Here is a 22,077-nt window from a genome sequence, read left to right as displayed (position 1 = left end):
CAAGGTAAGGGAAGCTCACACAAATATACCGAAGTGCCACGTGTTTCAAAGGTCTCAAGGCTGTGAACACACAAAAAGGACCCTCTGGAAATTTTGTATGGAACAGGCCATAAAGCCTATACTGACAAGCTCCAAATTCTGTGACTAGTTCTACTTCCCTATGTGATCACCACAGACCCTTTCTTCACACTGTCAGCTGCCATCACTATATGCCTAACACTGGGCTGAGCTCAAATTCACAGGTTTTGCTGCTGCTGCTGTTTTCTGGTTCCTCTTAGGCCATGTCCTGTCCATGTCCTCATTAGAATTTCTAGTTCTTTACAGCCAAAGCAATTCTTTTTTCAGTAAAATCTCTAAAATCATACATTTCACAGAACACGAATGGTCTATAAACATATGAAATGATACTCAACATCACTAGTAAGCAAGAAAATATATATTGAGATCATAAAGGAATACCATTTTCATAATGCGTCAGCAAAAATTAAAAGAAAACAAAATAGTATTATGGGTTGGAGAAGATGTGGAAAACCTCAGTCACTCTTGATGAGAATGTCAACCAATACAACACTTTGGAAAACAGTTTTCTAGGACACAACTAATAAAGTGAGTATCAGTATAGCCTTTGACCCAGAAATGCTATTTCTAGGTGTATCTGCCAGAGCAGTGAACTTCTCAGTTGAATCATTTTACGTCACAAACTAAACATCCATATGCACAAACACAGTTTTATTAAATAACATATACCCTTAATATATATTATGCTTTCTGGTAGATTCTATTCTATTCTGATCATGACCCAATAAAGCAATGTCATCATCTGTTACAGAATCACAGTCCACAGTGTGAATACTGCTTTAGAAAAAAGTTACCCAAACCCCCTCAAAACAAGTACAAAAATATGTGCAGCAACATCGTCGTAACAGGGAAAAAAAAAAAAAACTAGACTACAACCTAATAGAGACAAAATAAATGAGTGCCTCACTAGGGCTGGGAGCAGAAGCAAGGATTCATGGCAAACAGACATGAGGGAAATTTCTGGGGTAGTGATGGGGCAGTGGGAAGTCCTAGTCTAAAACTGGAATGTGAGGATGGCCACAGAACTCTTTATAATCACAGAATTTATATATCATATTATTTACTTAAAATAAGTGTTAAGAAACATAACTTATACCTTGGATAAAGCTATTAAATAGTCAACTTAGCAACCCCAATGTCTGTCAACATTAGAGATTTTATTTTTATTTGCTGTGTAATATTCCATCACATATCAAATTGCTGTATACTTATACAATGGAATACTATATAGCAATTAAAAAAAATGAACTACAGCTACTTGCAGCATCAAAAATGTAATACTGGGTGCCTTGGTGGCTCAGTGGTTGAGTGTGTGCCTTTGGTTCAGGTCATGATCCCGGGGTCCCAGGATGGAGTCCATGCAGGGAGCCTGCTTCTCCCTCTGCCTGTGTCTCTGCCTCTCTCTGTGTGTCTCTCATGAATAAACAAAGTCTTTAAAAAAAAAAAAAAGGGGATCCCTGGGTGGTGCAGCGGTTTGGCGCCTGCCTTTGGCCCAGGGCGTGATCCTGGAGACCCGGGATCGAATCCCACATCGGGCTCCCGGTGCATGGAGCCTGCTTCTCCCTCTGCCTGTGTCTCTGCCTCTCTCTCTCTGTGTGACTATCATGAATAAATAAATAAAAAATCTCTAAAAAAAAAAAAATTTTTTTTTAAAAATAAAAAAATAAAAAAAATAAAAATAAATAAATAAATAAATAAAGTAGTACATTCTGCAAGGAATAAAAGCACTGAAAAAAAGACATAAAGAAACAGGTCCTATTTATATTTACATAAAGTTTTTTTTTTTTTTTAAGGCAAAGCTAGGCAAAATAGGTGAGGGCAATGAACACAGGAAGTAAAATAATAAAGGAAAGCAAGAGAATAACAAACCCATTTCCATAATAGTGGGTACCCTGGCAGGGGGAGGAGAGAAGCAACTGGAAAGGAATAACAGGCCTCAGAGATGCCGCTCTGCATCATAAGATGGGTGCTGGGTATGAAGACGCAACTACAGGGTGGGGAAGTTTTCAGCAAATGAAGTCTCCCTGCCCAGGTTCTTCAGACTCACCTTTACCCAGCAGGCCCCCTTCTGCCTTTCAGAACAGAGGCACCCTACCCTAGCCAATGAGTAACAGTCACTTCAAGGTGCTAGAGAGGATTTTTGTTGTTATTCCCTCTGAGAAGACTTACCTTTAACTGTGTACTTTAAGCATTTACCTGTGCAGGTATTCACTGTAGAACCAAATTGGGACAATGTGTTTCCTGACGTGTTCAGAAATAAAATGATCTAGGCCACAGGTGCCTTCGGGGGCATTAAAACCAAGGGGCTTTGACACGGGGGTGGACCAAATGGCTGCCCACGCAGGACCTCCCAAGAATCCCTCCAGGGTGAGGGTGGGCGGGAACATCCTGAGGCTCAGGCCCAGAGAAGAGGAGCAGCAACAGGGGCTCTGGAGTCAAACCAGCCTGGGTCACCATCCCAACTTGGCCCTTACTGACAGGGCACCCCCAGAAAGTGATTCTGTTTCATCAGCCTGCAGAGCTGGTAGGACACTGCTGACCTCACAGAGGGCCCAAGGCAACAGGTGAGGTGGCGGTACTTTTGCTCAGGTCCTGGCCTGTGAATCTGTCCGTGGGGAGTTGAGACGATCCCTTTTCCCTGAACCCCGGGGTGCAGAAGAGATCCCCCCCCTGGAGACCATGCTGGGAAGGAGCCAGCTACCTCAGCGCACTGCACTTTGGCGATGTAGCCATTGTTTTGCAGCTCCATCCAGTTGGCTTCGTAGAGCTTGGGCCCAATCAGAAAATTTAAATCGACGATTTTGTCATCCTCCCGGACTAGGGTTGCAGTCAAACCCAGCTTGCAGTGGGCCTGCACGATGGTGAGCACCCGGCGGAACATCTTGGCTGGGGAGACAATCAGGGCATTCACACCGTCACTTTTTTAAATGCTCAAGGACCACACACAGCCTTGCGACTTCACATTGGCCTGGGATGTCATGTGGGCTAACCCCCGGGTTTCTGAATCACAGGAATCTGGCTCTAGACAAGAGTGACTAGGCAAGAAGGCTTAATCATCACTTTCAGATCTGTCCAAAAGAAGAAAGAAAAAGAAAACAAAAGAGAGAAATGGCTTTAGGGAAGCTCCAGGTTAGCAAACCGTAGGATCCTTCCTCACAACATCTAAGCTACCAGCAGGGGCACAAATGGCAACCTGAAACACGACCTACAACACCTAAAATACAATTGCATTCTACATGATGCAAGGCATTTGTTTGCTCTGAAACTTGTACCCAGGTTGTCAGGAAAATGGCTGGGTAACTGGGGAATCAGAGAACTGGAAAGAGCTGGATCTCCTCAGCTTCCCACCATCTTCCCAGAAACCAAGGAAAAAACAGGGAGACATAAAACCTCAGGCACCCTGACCTGCCTTGGAAATTCCCTTCTCTGTGCTTTTCCAATAAGATTCATCTGGTCAACCAGCAACCTCCTGTTTTTCTCTCTTTGGCATTATTAGAATTCTTTCTGATTTATCAAACTAAATAAACACGTAAGTGGGTATGAGACATTAATTTCAAAAACCCTTACTGTGGGTTTTCATGCGCTCATCTTTTAAAAATCCTAATACTCTGAAAGAAGTATTGACTCATGAGTGGGGCTCCTGGGTGGCTCAGTTGGTTAAGCGTCTGCCCTTGGCTCAGGTCATGAACCCAGAGTCCTGGGATCAAGCCCCAGGACTCCCTGCTTGGTGGGCTCCCTGCAAGCAGGGAGCCAAGCAGGGAGCCCGCTTCTCCTTCTCCCTCTGCCACTCCCCCCTGCTTGTGCTTTCTTGCTCTTTCTTCTCTAATAAATGCATAAAATTTTTAAAAATTAAAAAATAAAACATGTTTGAGTCATGCTTATCTTATAATACAATTAAAGGTAAGGTTAGTGATACTGCAGAAACAGACGTTAACAATTTGAGGAAAGAGGGGTTAGACTGCACCAGAACACAAGCCAAAAACGTAAGAACACAGTGAAACAGCAGAGGGCTGTCTAACCCCCAGATAAAGACCAGGTCTTCCAAGCCTAACACAATTCATACATACACTTGACAGACGGAGACCAGAAGCACAATTATGTCCGAGGACTGTGCCACTCCAAAAAAGGGTAGCCGAGACCCCAGACAAGGCTCCTCGTGTCAGAAGGGCATGGCAGCCAAGGTAATGGAGACACCAACCTAATGCGGGAGCAGCTGCGGACAGCCAAGAGATTCTATCAACCCAAGGGAAGCATGAGTCTGGACCCCACCCGGACCGTCTGCAGCCAGAAAGCCTTCCTGTGCCATCTGTCCTGCAAACAGGTCACGTCCCACTACCACATTCTGTAACAGTCATACGGCTGTCAAGAGGAAGAACTCACATACGATACAGTGCATGGCTTGACAAAATTTTACACAAGTAGGTGCTTGTGGAATCACCCAGGTCAAGATAAGTGTTCTTAGCCACTAGAAGTCTCTCCTCAGACCCTTCCTGTCCATACCAGCACTCTCCCTCAAAGGAACCATGATCGGACTTCAGTCATCCAAACTTTATATAAAAAGAATCACAATAGGGGGATCCCTGGGTGGCTCAGTGGTTTAGCACCTGCCTTTGACCCCGGGCGCAATCCTGGAGTCCCGGGATCCAGTCGCGTGTCTGGCTCCCAGCATGGAGCCTGCTTCTCCCTCCTCCTGTGTCTCTGCCTCTCTCTCTGTCTATCGTGAATAAATACATAAATAAATCTTTTTTTAAAAAATCACAATACACGTTTTGTGGGTATGGCTTGTTTCACTGTATGTTATGTCAGTTGTCATTTGACATTTGAGGGATTCTTTGTCCCTCCCACTTTATCTCCAGTCCAAGCACAGCATCTGATACTTAGTGGATTCTTAATGAATACTTGCTGAAATAATGAAATCGGCAGTGTCTTGCATGCACTAAGCACTCTATATGCAAGTCCTGCAGTTGCAAATTCCTTACTGATATAGTGACCCAACAGGAGTCTTTTTGGAAGATGTATGAAACAACACAGCAATCTTTTTACCTTTTGCGATAGGTCTCAAAGGTTTATCATTCTATCTAATTCAACATGGGAGATATTTAACAAGCAAGAAACGTACTGTGATTTATTAGAATTCCCTTCTTTAGCACTGGCTTTCTGGCCTAGTGGGCATGGCCAGGCCAAAGGGCTCATGAGACTGAACTCCGAATTCTTTAACAGCTGTTTGGTTTTACTCTCCTACCCAGTCAGAGACAAAGTGGCTCAGTGAACCAGGGAAGAAAGAGACACATACAGACACCCAGGGCAAGCATGAAATTCTGTGGGGGTACCTGTCTGCTTCCTCATTGCCACACAACCAAGCCCAGGCCTGGCTGCTGCCCTGTGGGCCCCAGGACCGAGGCTACAGAGGGACATCAGCATAAACTAAATACACACTCAAGCAGAAAGCCTCAAGTTTTCCCAAGTTTCAAACACAGCCTCCAACTAAGCCGCAATCCCAAACTCATTCACAGGATGTGATTCTCTAGGTCACCAATTTCCAATACAATCAGACCCAATATTACCCCCTGCTCCTTATTTTTTTTTTTTTTTAAGTTTTTAAAATCAAACACAGTAAAACTGACTTTTGCTGGGGAGTGGGGTGGGGTGGGGTGGGTGGGTAGGTGGGATTGGTTCTATAAATTTTAACACATGTATAGATTTGTGTCACCACCACCATAACCAGAATATGGACCAATGCATTCATTACCCCAAAACACTCCCTCATGCTCTCCCTTTACAGTCACCCCCTCCTCAACCCCTGGCACACGCTGATCTGCTCTCCATCACTACAGTTTTTAAAGGTACCATACACTCTGTAACCTTCCAGGATGGGCTGATTTCACTCAGCACATATCTCTGGAAGTTTATGTAAGGTGTTGTGCGCAGCAACCATGTGTTCCGTTTCATGGCTGAGTAGCGTTCCAGGGGAGGGACGTACCAGTTTATCTATCCGGTCACCCACTGCTGGGCATTTTGGTTGTTCCCAGGTTTTGAAGACTCTGACTAGAGCTGCTATAAACATTCAGGAACAACTTTCTGCGTGAACCTGAGTGTTCATCCTCTAGGATGGATGCCCAGGGGTGGGCCTGCTGAGTCATATGGCAATTTTCTAAGAAACTGCCCAACTTTTCCACAGTGACTGATCATTTTGCAATTCCTCTGGTGGTGTATGCCAGCTGCTCTGTCCTCTCATCAGTACTCATTATTGTCAGTATTTTTCATTGTAGCCTCTGTGATGGGTGTATAGTGGCATCTCATCTCATGATATTAATTTGCATTTCCCTCAAGACTAATGATGTGAAACATCTCTTCAAATGCTTCTTGGCATCTGTACATACATTCTCTTTGGTAAAATGTCTATTCTTGTCTTTTGCCCATTTTCTAACATCTTTGTCACTGCCAGAATGTCTAACTGGCAATCAAATGTAAGTATCTAAAGCTTACTCCTGATTAGTACTCTTCAAACCTGCTCCTTCTATGGCTTTCAACATCTCAATTGATAGCCACTCCATCCTTCCAATTACTCAAGCTAAAAACCTTACAGTCATCCCCGATTTCTCTTTCTCAGAGCCCACATCCAGCCTATCAGCTTCACCCTCACAACACATCCAGAAGTAGATGACCTTTATTCTTACTCCTGTTGGGACCCATCCAGCTGCTTCTACCCTTGCCTCCTTCAGTCTATTCTCTGCACAGCAGCCAGGGTGGTATTTTTATAGCCATGATCAGAACATGTCATTCTCTGTTCAAATCCCTCAAATGGCTTCCCTCTGGCTCCCAGTACAGGCCAAAGCCTCTCCAGTGACCTCTGAGGTCCTATGGCATCTGGCCCCCATTTTACCCTTCCTGCTCCTCGCTAACCTTGGCTGTGACTGCTCTCTCGCTCTCTCCTATGTCCGCCCTCCCACCACATGGCCACTTTCCTGCTGTCAGACCATGGCAAGTACCCTCCTACCTCAGGACAAATACCATTCCTTCAACCTAAAAGACCCCTGATTCCCACCTGGCTTGCTGTGAATTTCTCTAGTTCTCTCTAGACATCCAGGAATGCTGGAGGGACTCTCATTACACTGAAAAGAATAGATTTGAGCACCACTTTGGCCATATCTCGAATATTCTATGTGAAAATGCCTCTGATTCCATTTCATTCAGAGAAATCTCTAATTTACACTTCTTAATTTGTTAGGGCTCCCCCTTCATTTGTTTTATCAAAAAAGATTTGCCTGGAATACTACTCAGCAATAAAAGGGAAGACACTATCAATACACATTATAATATGGACACATCATCATGCGAAGTAAAGCAGGCACATATACAATATATGATTCTGTTAATAAGATATTTCCAGAAAAAACAAATCTAGAGAGACAAAAAGTACTTCAATGGTCCCTGGGGTTAGGGATCAAAGCACTTACTGTAAAGGAGTGAGGGAGAGGTTCTAAAACTGGGTCATGGGGATCCCTGGGTGGCTCAGCAGTTTAGCACCTGCCTTTGGCCCAGGGCATGATCCTGGAGTCCTGGGATTGAGTCCCACATCGGGCTCCCTTCATGGAGCCTGCTTCTGCCTCTGCCTGTGTCTCTGCTTCTCTCTCTCTCTCTCTGTATCTCTCATGAATAAATAAATAAAAATCTTTAAAAAAAAAAAAAGTAAAACTGGGTCATGGTGATAGCTGCAGAAGTCCAGAAATTAACTAAAAATCTTGAATTGTACATTTACAATGGGTGGATTTTATTAGCAGATAGTTTATCACTATAGCTATTCTTTAAAAAAATAAAAGACTACTTGAAACACCTGGAGAAGTAGGATTCTTATAATACATTAAGAAGAAATACTTTGGGTTTCAAATAAAACAAACACCACTATAGCAAGGATTTCAGTGCTCCTGGCCCAGTTTTCATAGCATCACAAACCAGTGGGTTAAGGGGAAGCTGAGCTGCAACAGTAAACATGGACGAAGGAGGGAAATACCATTTTCTGAATGACTACTCCAGACCCATAATTAAGGAAGCTGTGAAGGGATACACCTATCCACCACCTAACCTACCCTCACCCTCACCCCCACCTCTTATTTAAAAAATCTACCCACCAAGCCTTTCTAGCAAGACCAATGTACTACACAGCAGGCCTTCCCTCAACCCAACAAGGGGAAATCATTTTCTGTCTCTGCGAGGAGTGGGCGGCTCAGCTCTCCGCCTGCTCACCTGGTATGGTGTGTACTTCATCCAGGATCATGAGGCCCCACTCCTGAGTTTTGAGCCACTCCATGACACGCTCAGCTTCCCAGGACCTTTTGGTGGTGTGGCCCAGCATGGAGTAGGTGCTAATGGCAATGGAGCAGCCTATGGGCTTGTCCTTGGCATCAGAGGTGAAACGGCAGATCTGGCTGTCGTCGATGGTGGACCACATTTTGAACTGGGCTTTCCACTGTTCCACAGACACAGCAGAGTTGCCCAGCACCAGACAGCGCTTTCTCACAGTGCATGCAGCTGTCACGCCAACCAGGGACTTCCCAGCACCTATGTGAAACCAAATGGCAATGATGTCCAAGGCCAGGTTGCAATGGATACAGACAGACTGGCTTCATCCACACACAAATCTGGGAAAACTCCTTGATCCTCACGACTGATGTTGAGGGGCACCTATTGCTCCAGAGCCTCTGTTTTCCCTTTTTGTAAAAAGGAGTCCTGCCCAGCTCATGCACAAACATGAGAATCAAGAGAGACAAGCACTGGGCCCTACTGTATCATTTTTCATGAATTCTGTTCAAATGCTGAAATCTCAAAACAAACCTGACATAAGAGACATTCCTATTGTTGCCATTTTGAACAAAAGCTGAGGATAACCTGCCCAAGCCATGGGGAGGTGGCACTGCTGGGGCAGATGGGCCACACAGAGGAGGACTCAGTACAAGGCAGCCTCGATGGTTGCATGGCATGCTGGACTAAGAACTCAGGAATACAGGAAAAGCAGACACTACTGGCACAGAAGCAACATTCCAGGGCTGCCAAGTTTACTATCATCCACCGTTTGAATATCAAGATAAAAGTCAAGCTCTTCCTTTAAAAACAGCAATTCGGGCAGCCCAGGTGGCTCAGTGGCTTAGCGCCACCTTCAGCCCAGGGCGTGATCCTGGAGTCCTGGGATCAATTCCCGCATTGGGCTCCCTGCATGGAGCCTGCTTCTCCCTCTGCCTGTGTGTGTGTGTCTCTCATGAATAAATAAATAAAATATTTCAGCAGTTTGGTGCCTGACTTGGGCCCAGGGAGTGATCCTGGAGTCCCTGGAGTCTGCATGGAGCCTGTGTCTCTGTATCTCATGAATAAATAAAATCTTAAAAAAAATAAAAATAAAAAATAAAAACAGCAATTCCTCCTTTACAGGGCATGTGCATCAAAATCACCCGGGTGATTAAAAAAAAAAAAACAAAAAGGAACCTGTAGGGCCCCCAGGTGAATCTGTTATGACCTCTGGCCAAGAACTCCGGCCAGGACCGGACATGACTTAGGACAAATAGTATCAGACAGGTGCCAAGGGGGCTGTACTGCCCTTTTTTTGGACATACATCCAGGAACATAGTTTCTATGCTAGGAAGTCTCCATATATACACAACTCACAAGGCTGCAAAGATTGAAACCCTAACCCCAGGATGCAAAATAGCACCTTCCCCACATCACCATCTAACCCCAAAACCTGCCCTCTTCTCCAGGGCCCAAGATCTGACACATCGCTTAGTTGATTGACCACCTGTCTCCACCACAAAAGCGCACTCCATGATGTCAGAAGGGTTGTTCTACCCACTGATGTATCTTCACTGCTGAGGTCAGAGTCCTGCACACAGCAGGCACTCAAATATTTAAGTTCTGAATCAGGGAGTCATCTGACCTTGGCTGTTCCCTGGCCAGGTATGATTTGGAGAAAAGCACACAAAAGAGAGTGAGGGGAAGCTGGCACATCGAGTTAAAGAGCCTGACCACCTTCTTCATTCGGGTGTCACTTACCACAAGGAAGGACAATGACCCCTGAACGGGCACGTCCGTTCCCAAACATCTTCCGCAAGCTCTTCTCCTGGTAAGGTCTAAGGACAGCTGTGGGTTTCAGGTCAATGTTGATATCGGGGTTAACAGAATCATTCCGGAAGTCATATTCTGCCAACAGAGGATACTCCAAGTGGATGCAACGTTTCTGGAGTTCCTCAATCATTTCCTAAGGAGTGAGCATGAAAGAGGTTTTATGATCTTAGGTCCAAAGGATGCTTATAAACTGTACATAATCTTGGACGCCTGGGTAGCTCAGCAACTAAGCATCTACCTTAGGCTCAGGGAGTGATCCCAGGTCAGGGGATCGAGTCCCACATTGGGCTCCTTGTGAGGAGCCTGCTTTTCCGTCTTTCTACGTCTCTGCCTCTCTCTGTCTCTCATGAATAAATAAATAAATAAATAAATAAATAAATAAATAAATAAATAAATAAATAAATAAATATTTTTAAAATAAATAAATAAAAATCAAATGTACATAAATCCAAGAGGCCACTTCCTACATTTTCCTAGGAACTCGTGCAGACTGCCCCACCAGCCTAAGGAACAGGACACGCAGATCTAAATCCATTAGGATGAACGACGCTATAGTCCACAGACACCAAAAAGGAGAAAGCAATACAGGACAGACGGGAACCCCTTCCTTGCACACAGATTGCAGAGTTCATGCAGGGCTGGGCCAGCTTAGGCAGGGGTACCTTCACTAACCTGCTTGACTTCAAAAGATACTGTCTGGGTCTCTTCCTCTTCTTCTTCATCCTTGTCCATTTGTTCATAAAAGTCAAACAGGTCTGTGGGGATGTCAGATTTACCCTGTGGGTCTGTCACCCGGGAAGTAGAAGGCCCACCACTGCCTTCAGCAGTCTTAGCAATCTGTAATAGAAAGTTAGGACCTAGATCTCTGTATGAACCCTCCTGCTACCAGGCAAGCGCCAAAGTTGTTAAGGGGAACTGCAGTTGTAAGAAGATCATGGGGTCCCAAGGTTGCAAGTGCTAAACTAATCACCCCTAAGAGAACTGACATTCCAAATGCTCCCACCCCCAAGGGTGACCCAGGAGCCCACATACAGCAGACTTGCTCATGAAGGTCTCTGTGATGAGCTCGGTAGCCTCCCCCTCAGAGTTCCGCAGGCGGCATTCCCGGATCACTGGATCCTGTAGAAGATGCTGGATGACATCAGGGTGGGAGCTTTCAACAAAGTACCTGCAAGAGGGAAGGAAGGAGGTGACTACTAACCAGCATACATTTCCAGAAGGTTCTGTTGCTCATCTGATCAGATGGTCTGGAAATAGTGGCTTTGTGCCTCTCTCCACTCTAGACTCTCCCACACCCTTAGCCAAATCTGAGCTATGAGCTACTGGCCAAGATATAACAAAATGAGGGTGTGAGCAAAGCCCTGCTTTAAAGTCAAATAAGGACAGGTCTGAGCCCCAGCTCTACTGCTAGAGGGGAGCACAGTGGTGAGTGAACGAATTCCTGGTTTTGGTCACTTTGCTTTGCTTATTCTTTTTATCCTCTTACTCAGGGGAGCGGGTGCTAGTGCAGACAAACGGTCCACAGAGTTAGCTCCTTGCCACCCAGTCTGCACAGGGTGGAAGTGCTGGGCGTGGGGGGGGGGGGTCGGGGGGGTTGCTGTCACAGAACCCTTTACCTGTTGTGCTTCAGGACCAGCTTGACTTTTCCATAGCTGACAGTACACAACTGAAAGGAGCAACATCAAACAGGCACAATTAGCAATACATCACTCACTTGGGATACATTCATCACTGGGCAGGTCTTACTACTTACTACTGAAGCAAAGAGTTCATTTTACTTTAGGAAAGCCCAGTGTGAATCCTAAAGAGAGCAGGTCTGCCTCAATTGAGCTTTTCCTTATTAATCTCTACTTTTGATAGTAAAACCTTGCTCTTGCCTGGCTCTTTCTGATGCATGATGCCTTGATTTTTTTTTTTTTTTTTTTTAAGATTTTTATTTGACATAGAGAGGGCAAGCAGGAGAAGCAGCGGGCAGAGGAAGAGGGAGAAGCAGGCTCCCCACGAAGCAGGGAGCCCGATGTGGTGCTTGATCCAAGGACCCTGGGATCATGACCTGAGCCGAAGGCAGTTGCTTAACCATCTGACACTTAACCAATGTGCCCCACATGCCTTAATTTACAAAATGCTACGTACACCAGCATTACTACAGTTCCCAGCATGAAGCTGGCAGAGTTAAGTGTTCAGTAACTGCTGCATAAATTAAATGCAAAGCCTCCTGGCCTCCCCACCAATGTTCCTATTTCCCTAACTGGAATGTAAGCTTCTTGACAGAAGAGAATACAGCTAAAATCTTCCTGGTTCCCAACAATCTTTAGGATGGAATGCAGCAGAAGTTGTGTGGTAGCCATAGAAACTGACCTCTCAAGACGCTTGGGTGGCTCAGTGGCTGAGTGTCAGCCTTTGGCCCAGGGCATGATCCCGGGGTTCAGGGATCAAGTCCTGCATCGGGCTCCCTGCAGAGAGCCCGCTTCTCCCTCTGCCCATGTCTGCGCCTCTCTCTCTCATGAATAAATAAACTCTTAAAAAAAAAAAGAAAGAAGGAGAAAGGAAGGAAAGGAAAGGAAAGGAAAGGGGAAAGAAAAGAAAGAAAGAAAAAAGAAAAGAAAAGAAAAGAAAAGAAGAAAAAGAAGAAAAAGAAGAAAAAGAAAGGAAGGAAAGAAAGGAAGGAAGAAGGAAAGGAAAGGAAAGGAAAGGAAAGGAAAGGAAAGGACAGGAGAAAGAAAGAAAGAAAGAAAGAAAAGAAGAAAGAATAAAGAAAGAAAAAAGAAAGAAAAAAAAAGAAAGAAGAAAAGAAAAAAAGAAAAGAAAGAAAGAAAGAAGAAAGAAGAAAGAAGAAAGAAAAGAAAAGAAAAAAAAAGAAAAGAAAAGAAAAGAAAAGAAAAGAAAAGAAAAGAAAAGAAAAGAAAAGAAAACTCTCAGATCTCAGGCTGCCCCTGCTGCTTCCCTTCTGGATCGACTACTGCATTGTATCTATACTCCTGCAGGCAGCTCACAGCCAACACTGAGCACAGCTAGTGTGCTGATGCAGGGTTCTTCCCAGCAAGGTGCAAGCCCTTCTCCCTGGGTACCCTCCCCACAGCACAAGAGAAGATTCTCACCAGGGCTCCTGTCAGCTTCTCTGAGTTTGGATACATTAGTGTGCCGGATGCCTGTGGCACTTGCCTGCCACTCTAGGTTTGGGGGTCTGAATCCAACTCCCTTTAGATCAGCCAAGGGCAACAAAAGTCCCCGTCTATCTCTTCTGAATGGCATTCGCCCATCTCTCAGGACAAACCCAAGCGTGTTCAACTGCTCTTCATATGGAACCTTATGCACTTCAACATTTGGAAGTTCTTTTCCACATTCCCAAACAGAAACTGTTAGCCATTGATCCCATATAGGCATTCAGCCTGAGATAGTCTACCAGTTATAATTAGTCTACTCAGTTGCCATACAGAACACCATAGACTGGGTGATTTAACAACAGAAACATTTCTAGAAGTCCGTGATCAAGTTGCCAGTGATTAGTTTCTAGTTAAAGCTCTCTTCCTGGCTACCCTTTCACCACGTGCTCACATGACCTCTTCCTTGTGCACAAAGAGAAACAGACCACATGAGCTTTCTGGCTAACTCTTCTTAAAAGGATGCTCATCCTACTGGATCAGGGCCCCACTCTTATGACCTCATTTAACCTTAATTACGTCCTCATTCCAAATACAGTTGTGTCAGGGGTCACAGCTTCAGCATCTGAATTTTGGAGGGGACACAATTCAGTCCAAAACACCATCCACTTTTGGTTGCATTCCCAAATAGTCCTGGCCAGAAGGGCTGAATTAGTATCCCAAGTGTGTTAGTATCCACTGTATTGGAGCAGCTCATGGGAAGGGTGGCCTCAGCAAGCATACCAAGCTGGATCCAGAAGAGGAGCAGCTGGGGTAATCAGTTAGGTGTGCTGACCACATGGCATTTTCACACCTGCCATAGGCTGACAACGTGTAGCATCTGTGCCCACTATTACTGCATTAACAAGGAAGGCAAAAGAGCTGGCCTTAGCCCCCACTTGCCTTAATAAACTGAATAATTCCATCAGGGACACCCGTCTTGCTGAGCTTCCTGAGGTACTCAGTGATGTCACTAGTTTGCAACCCAACACTGACAGCTGCATACAGGGAGTAGGCCGTTAATTTGTATTCATGCACATGGGTTGGTCGGCACACTGGTTCTGCAATCGCCACCAGGAAGTCTTGAGCATATTTGTAAACTGGAGAGAAGGCTTCCAAGAAGATGTGGCCATCAGGAGCCTAAGAAACACCAAATGGACACAAGAGGCAAAGAAATTAATTAATGACTCTTTCCCAGAGCACTATTCAGAAAGGACAAGCTGCCCCAGAAGTGATCTTAAACACCAGGGATGTTTGTGTAAGCACTGCTTCAGCCAACTGTGAAACCTGTTACTTTAACCACAAACAAGAAATGCAGAGACTAGAACAGGTTTCCAAAGTCAGGAGCTGCTTCCTCGTTTTCTTCGCAGGGAAAGCCCACCAGATGGGCTACCCTCAATGTACCTTCTGGCCAGGTTTCAAAAGAATGTAGAGTGTTAATTACTTCAAGTTGAGCAAAAGTGGTACCTAGCAAATACAAAGTTTCTATTAATTTTTTAAATGGGGAATTAAAAAATTACATAATAAACGGCATTTATCCGGTGAATAAAAAAAGTATTTCCACGCATGCGGTCTAGGTGGAAGGAAGAGGAGTAAGAGGAATGGCTGGGGATGAACGGGCCCAAGTCCAGCCAGCACGTGCTGCCCCACCTGCTCATTCCTACCGCGGGCCCCCCACACAGTATGCAAGAAACTCTCTCCCAAGCAGCTCTGCGGAGCAGTAGCCGCATTTGTTTTGGGCCCACAGCCTCTCAGTCCTGCCCTCGCTGAGGCATGCTCACCACCCAGAGAGGCCTCGAGCCGTGGTCGTCCTTCAGGGGCATCTGCAGCCTGTAGTCCTTGGCTCCGTACTCATCCACTTTGGTGCCGGACTCATCCACCTGCTTCCCGGCCGCCGAGGGCACCGCCTCCTGGGACTCGTTCCCGGGGACGTCGTCTTCATCTTCTTCTTCATCCTCGTAGTGCCGCTTCTTGGACTTCTTCTTATCTGCAGACACGGGCACAGAAGTGAGCCCGACAGAAACCTGGCAGCAACCACATTCCGCCGACGCCACGCCCTGCTAGCCCGGGGCCCGCTGCGTGCCGCGGCGTCCTCCCGCGGCGTCCTCCCGCCGCGAGGCCTCCCACCCGGCGCGACCTGGGGTCCGGATCGCCCCGCCCCGCCCCGCGGCCGGTCGCGGCAGCGTGCACAGGCCGCGAGATGCGGCGGGGTGGGCGGCCGCGGAGAAGCCGGGCCGCGACGCCACCGGCCGACGGGGACGGCCCCCACGGCGCCCGCACCACGTCTCACCGCGGTCTCTCTTGCCCATGGCAGCGGTAGCGGCACACGGCCTGCGCCGCCGGGTCTTGGCGGCGGCCGCTCTCAGGGCTCTCACTTCCGCTGCGCACCGGAAGCCCTTTCGGCAGGCGCGCAGGAAGTCCCGCCTCCGGGCTCGGGGTCCGGGCGGGCGCGAGCGAGCTCTCCGCTGAGGTTCCTTCTGAGTGTTCGGCTTCGGGCCCCTCCCCCACCCGTTCTTTCCTCTGGTCGTTGAAATATCTATTGAGCATCATCAGTATGAGCGTGCAGGCGCTGTCTTTAGCTGCTGGGGTAGGACTGAGCAAAGTGGAGCCCCTGGCCTCCCGGAACTCGAGTTCTGAGAGAGATGGGGGCGATGAACAGTTGCAGCGTGAGGAGCTCCAGGAGGAGCGAAGCCGGCCCAGAGTGGCAGGGCCGGTCCAGGCGGGGAGCCCCCGCAGTGCCTCTCTCAGGTGGCGTGATTCAAGCAGAGGTTCTGATAAAGGGAGCCAGTGTCCTCCGCAAATCCCCAGGGAGGAGCTGTGTGAGCCTAGGACTGGACCTCACGGGCTGGGCGTCCGATGGGAAGAAGCTGAGGGAGCTTGTGGCTGCGAGGAGCAGGGGGCGAGACCCAGCGCCCAGCACCAAGCATGCAGGTTGGTGGTTCTCAAAGTGGGGTCCCCTGGTTGCATCAACATGGAACAGAAACGTTCAAACTGAGGAGAGAGGCACAAAAGCAAAGTGTCCAGCCCTACCCCAAAACTCTAGAGGCACAACAGCCTTGACCTCCACTCGATACTGATGGCCAGGTTTGAGAACCACTGATGTAGAGCCTTGTAGGCCATGCACAAAACTCTGGGCTTCATTACAAAATAGAAAACTGCTGGAGACTTTTGAGCAGAGAAAATCTGATTCACTATTAAAAAGCCCACAGTAGCTGCTGTGTCAAGGATAGCCTCTACAAGGCCAAGGGCAGCGATGGCGACTCTCTAGTGGAGAAAGGCCGGCTTTATGAGGGTGGTAGGGATAAAGATGATGAACAGTGGTTCCAGCCTGAATGTATTTTTTAGATAGAGTGGGAATTGCTGACTGGGTTTGGAAAGTGAGAGACAGGAGTAAAGGATAACTAAGATTTTTGGCTTCAGCAACTGAAAAAATGATGTACCTTAAAGAAGGCACAGGTTTGAAGGGTGGTTTGGGACATTCTGAACTGGAGTGGCTGCATTAGTCTACCAAGTCCCAGAATAAAATGCCACAGACTGTATGACAAACAATAGAAATTTATTCTCCTATAATTCTGGAGGATGGAAGTCCCAGATCTAAGTCCTGCTCTCTTCCTGTATTGCAGATTACCAACTTCTTGCTTTCTTGTGTGTCTTCACTGTAGGGATAAGGGAAGCATAACCCCTCCAATAAATGGTTTTGAAGAAACTGGATAACCACATGCAGAAGAATGAAATCGGACCCCTATATTACACTACTCACAAGAACTCTGGTGTCTCTTCCTTTTCACATAAGGACACCAGCCTTTCCAGATTAGGGTCCCACCCTTGTGACTTCATTAAAATTTTATCACTTCCTTACAGGTTCTGCCTCCAGATAAAATGTCAAGACGGGGGCCACCTGGGTGACTTAGTGGTTGAGCATCTGCCTTAGGCTCAGGGTGTGATCCTGGGGTCCTGAGATCGAGTCCTGCATTGGGCTCCCCATAGGGAGCTTTTTTCTCCCTCTGCCTGTGTCTCTGCCTCTTTCTCTGTGTCTCTCATGAGTAAATAAATAAAATCTTTTTTTAAAAAATGTCAAGATGGCAGTTGGATAGAAGTCTGAAGTTCAGGGACCTAGAAATATAAGTTTGGGAGTTGTCAACATATCTGTGGTACTGAAGCTATGGTACTGGTGGAGGCTGCCTAGGGAATGGGTGTAGGTAAGGAAAAGTCTGGGGAACGCTTCACAGTGCAGAGGCTGGAAGGTAGGAAACTGGGGCAACACAAGTCAACAGTCAGTGAGAGAGGGAAATGAAGAGACCTGGAAGTCCTGCTTCCATTTCATGGCATTTCAAGGTAGAGGAAGTGGTCAGCTGTATTAGATGCTGCTGATCAACTGAGCAAATTGAAGACTGAGATTCAGCCACAGAGTTTGCAGTGTAGAGATCAGTTCTCAGCTAAATGGCTTTCAGTAAATTGATGGGGTTTTTTTTTTTTTTTTTTTTTTTTTGGTTCCTGCTCTAAATGAATTTCACTCAAGAAGTGGAGAAACCGTACCTTTAAAACTGGACTTTCACTTTGCTTTTTTCCATCTGATTAAAGTACTACATGCCACGTAAAAATCTTGGAAAACAGAGAAAAGCATTGTGGAGGCTATTTAAATCACAATGCCACACCTAGCTATTTAGATTTTGGTTTATTTTCTTCCAGGCTTTTTTTTTTTCTGTGAATAGGTGTTTGTACACCAAGAAGATATTACTTGGACATATGATTTTACATCCTCCTAACTTTAGCTTTTTTCACCCTTGATTAGAATGAATGTTTAACGACTTTAATTTTTGATGGTATCACAATATCATGACTTACTAGCCAAACCCTAATTTGGGGGCATTGGAATAATTATAATTTATCCAATTATATAAATAGTTCTGTGATGAATATCATCAAATATAAACCTTTAACTATACCTTGGGTTATTTTCCCAAGACAAGTTCTGAGAAGTGGAAATACTGGGTTAAACATAGGACCTTTTTTAAAGCTCTTACTGACACATCTGTTCATTTTAGTGAAGGAGGTTATGAGGAAGGATGGCTAATCTAACATTTTCATAATTAAGAAAATATTTTGTGAACTAGTATTTGACAAGAATACTCCGTGGGGAAAGCATAACCCCTCCAATAAATGGTTTTGGAGAAACTGGATAACCACATGCAGAAGAATGAAATCGGACCCCTATATTACACTACTCACAAAAAACTCTAAATGGGTTAAAGACTTAAATGTAAGATCTGAAACCATATAAAACTAAAAACAAAAAAAAGACATAGGGGAAAAACTCGTCGACATTTGGCAACAATTTTTTGGATGTGATACCAAAAGCACAAGCAACAAAGGCAAAAATAAATAAATGGGACTACAATAAACTAAAAAGTTTCTGCATAGCAAAAGAAATAAAATGAAAAGGGAACTTATGAAATGAGAGGAAATATTTTCAAGCTATATATCTGATAAGGGGTTAATATCCCCAAATAGATTTTAAAAACTCAATAGCATAAGAATAATCCGATTAAAAATGGGCAGAAGAACTGAATATTTTTTTCCAAAGAAGACAAATGGTCAACTGACACATGAAAAGATGCTCAACATTACTAATCATCAAGGAAATGCAAAACAAAACCCCAGTGAACTATCACTCCGTACCTGTTAGAATGGCTATAAGATACAACAGATGTTGGCAAGATTGTGGAGAAAAGGGAATACTGGTGTACTGTTGGTGGGAACATATATTGGTGCAGCTAGTATGGAAAACAGTATGGAGATTCCTCAAAAAATTAAAAACACAACTACCATATGATCCAGCAATTTCACTTCTGAGTATGTCCTAAGGAAATGAAAACCATCCCAAAGAAATATCTGCACTTCCATGTTTGTTGCAGCATTATTCACTATAGCCAAGATATGAAAATATCCTAAGTGTTTGTCAATGTATGAATAGGTAAAATGTGAAATAGCTGTGAGAAAGAGGAAAATCCTGACATTTGCAAAAACATGGATGGACTGTGAGGGCATTATGCTAAGGGAAGTCAGTTGGAGAAAGACAAGTGCTATATGATATCACTTATAAGTGAAATCTGAAAAATATCTGAACTCCTAGAAACAGAAAATAGAGTGGTGGTTACCTGGGGCTGAGGGAGGGATAGAGGAAATAGGGAATTGTTGGTCAAGGAATAACATTTCCAGTTAATCTATAGGATAGTGACTATACTTGATAATACTGTGTTGTATGCTTGAAAGTCACACAGATGGTAGATCATAATGTTCTCACCCCCCAAAAATGAAAATCATGTGCTATGATGGATAATGCTATGGTGGTAATCATGTAATATATGTGTATCAGTTCAACAGATTGTATACCTCAAGCTTACACAACGTAATACGTTAATTATATTTCAATAAAGCAGGGGGAAATATTTTGTAATAGGCAAAAACATCCACATTTATCATAAAAGTTTAAAAATTAGGGACACCTGGGTGGCTCAGCAGTTGAGCCTCTGCCTTTGGCTCAGGGTGTGATCCCAGGTCCGGGGATCTAGTCCCGCATCAGGCTCCCTGCAGGGAACCTGCTTATCTCTCTATGTCTCTGCCTCTCTCTGTGTGTCTCATGAATAAATAAATAAAATATTTTTTAAAAAATAAAAAAGTTAAAAAATTAACATATAAGCAAAAATAATAACCACTCAGGACTCCAACACTTGAATGACATATATATCCTTCTGATCTTTTTTTCTAACTATTTTTAAGCAAAAAGTGGGATCATACTATACATCTGATGTAATTTGCTGTCAGTAATACATGGTGAAGAGTTCCATTGTATGGATACACTAATTTATTTTCTCAAACCTTGTGATGGTTCATTTTGTGTGTCAATCTGGCTAGATGTTGCTATTAAAGGGTTTTGGGGTTTTTTGGTTTTGTTTTTTTTTTTTAGATATAATTAACATTTACCACCAGTAGACTTTAAGTAAAGCAGAATATTTTCAATAATGTGGGTGGGCCACATCCATTGAGCTGAAGACCCCAGAGGGGTTTCCCAAGGGAAAAAGAATTCTGCAGCACAAGAGTTTTGCCTCTCCGGAGAACCCTAATACAGATTTTGGCACAGGAAGTGAGGTGGTGCTATAACCAATACCAAATATGTATTGTGTGACCTACGGGGTGCTAAATGAAAGAAGTCAGACAGAAAAAGACAAACCCCTTACGATTTTACCTATATGCAGAATCCAAAAACCAAATGAACCAACAAAAACAGAAATGGACTCATAAATACAGAGAACAAACTAGTGGTTTTGAGAGCAGAGTTGGGTTAGGGATGAGCAACATGGGTGAAGTGGATTAAGAAGTACAAATTTCCAGTTATAAAATGAGTAAGTCCCAGGGATGAAAAGTCAGTAGGGAATATAGTCAATGACACTGTAGTAACTCTGCTATCTGCTGGTAACTACACTTATCACGGTGAACATGTTGTAAAGAATTGTTGAATTACTATGCTGTACATCTGAAACTAACATATTTTGTCAATTATACTTCAATTTTAAATATTTCTAAATAAAAATGTGGGAGTGACTTTAGACTTGGGTAACGGATAGGTGGGGGAATTTTGAGATGCAGGAAAAGTATAGATTGCCTATTGATAGAAGCACAGACATTAAATGTGATTCTGGTGAGGTTCAGAGGGAAATGAGGAAGATGAATTAGAAACTACAGGAAAGCGATGCCTGGGTGGCTCAGCAGTTTGGCACCTGCCTTCAGCCCAGGGCATGATACGGGAGACCTAAGATCAAGTCCTGCATCAGGCTCCCTGCATGGAGCCTGTTTCTCCCTCTGCCTGTGTCTCTGCCCCTCTCTCTCTGTCTCTCATGAATAAATAAATAAAGTCTTAAAAAAAAAAAAACTACAGGAAAGTTCATCCTTGTCATAAAGTGGCAGAGAACTTGGCTGCATTGTGTTCTTTTGGGTGGAAAGTAGAACTTAGAAGCAATGAGGTTGGATATTTAACAAAGATTGAAGGTGTGGCCTGCAAAGAGTAAAATGTGAAAGGGTACATTGAAAGAATTAAGAAGGAACTAGAATTTGAAGATTTCTAAAATTCTCAGCCTATCAATCTCTCAAATAATGAGAAAATATGCTCTAGAGAAAACACGAAGGCTGTGGCTAGACAACCATCTGCTAAAAGACATTAGGCTTATGATTTGTGGATCCAGTAAACTATCTCAGCAGAAACTCTGATGGCATGGAAGGGGAAAGAAATGGGATGAGTCAATTCTGCAGGCAGGAAATCTTCAGCCGCAGACATGTTATCCTTCAAGAAGAGGGAAGAATGAGGGGATCCCTGGGTGGCTCAGCGGTTAGCGCCTGCCTTCAGCCCAGGGCTGACCCTGGAGTCCCGGGATTGAGTCCCACATTGGGCTCCCTGCATGGAGCCTGCTTCTCCCTCTGCCTGTGTCTCTGCCTCTCTCTCTGTCTCTCATGAATAAATAAAGTCTTTAAAAAAAAAAAAAAAGAGGGAAGAATGATTTGAGGGCAGCTCAGAGGACCCCCAGAAAGGACAGGCCCAGGATGCAGGTCTGCTAAGTCTTTGGGCCACCTCCTCGGTTGTGAGGGGGCATGTCACCACCCCAGTGGGCTCCTCAGAACAGAGCATGGAAATTGGGAAGATCATTCTCAAGTGTCAAAATCTAGTGGAACTTGCCCAGCTTACTTGGGACCC

General features: G+C 44.9%; 1 protein-coding gene across 5 annotated transcripts in view; it reads right to left on the bottom strand.

Annotated features, from left to right (window-relative positions):
• Positions 1-15,772, bottom strand: part of ERCC3 (ERCC excision repair 3, TFIIH core complex helicase subunit) — a 33,179-nt gene extending 17,407 nt beyond the window's left edge. For all 5 annotated transcript variants that reach the window (XR_005374038.1, XM_038564857.1, XM_038564855.1 and 2 more), the window contains exons 1-9: positions 15,622-15,772; positions 15,113-15,318; positions 14,235-14,471; positions 11,808-11,857; positions 11,224-11,359; positions 10,864-11,028; positions 10,120-10,324; positions 8,323-8,637; positions 2,780-2,964 (exon numbers count right to left, since the gene is read on the bottom strand). Coding sequence is in view for 4 of the 5 variants with exons in the window: in XM_038564857.1 (XP_038420785.1) it covers positions 2,780-2,964; positions 8,323-8,637; positions 10,120-10,324; positions 10,864-11,028; positions 11,224-11,359; positions 11,808-11,857; positions 14,235-14,471; positions 15,113-15,318; positions 15,622-15,640 (1,518 nt within the window). In the remaining variant the exon portion in view is untranslated. The remainder of the gene's footprint in view (positions 1-2,779; positions 2,965-8,322; positions 8,638-10,119; positions 10,325-10,863; positions 11,029-11,223; positions 11,360-11,807; positions 11,858-14,234; positions 14,472-15,112; positions 15,319-15,621) is intronic.
• Between the last annotated feature and the right edge of the window lie 6,305 nt (positions 15,773-22,077).

The sequence above is a fragment of the Canis lupus genome, chromosome 19 (genome assembly GCF_011100685.1).
Source record: "Canis lupus familiaris isolate Mischka breed German Shepherd chromosome 19, alternate assembly UU_Cfam_GSD_1.0, whole genome shotgun sequence".
NCBI lineage: Eukaryota > Metazoa > Chordata > Mammalia > Carnivora > Canidae > Canis > Canis lupus.
The sequence above is the reverse complement of the archived record's forward strand: the minus strand, read 5'-3'. Positions and strand labels throughout refer to the sequence as shown.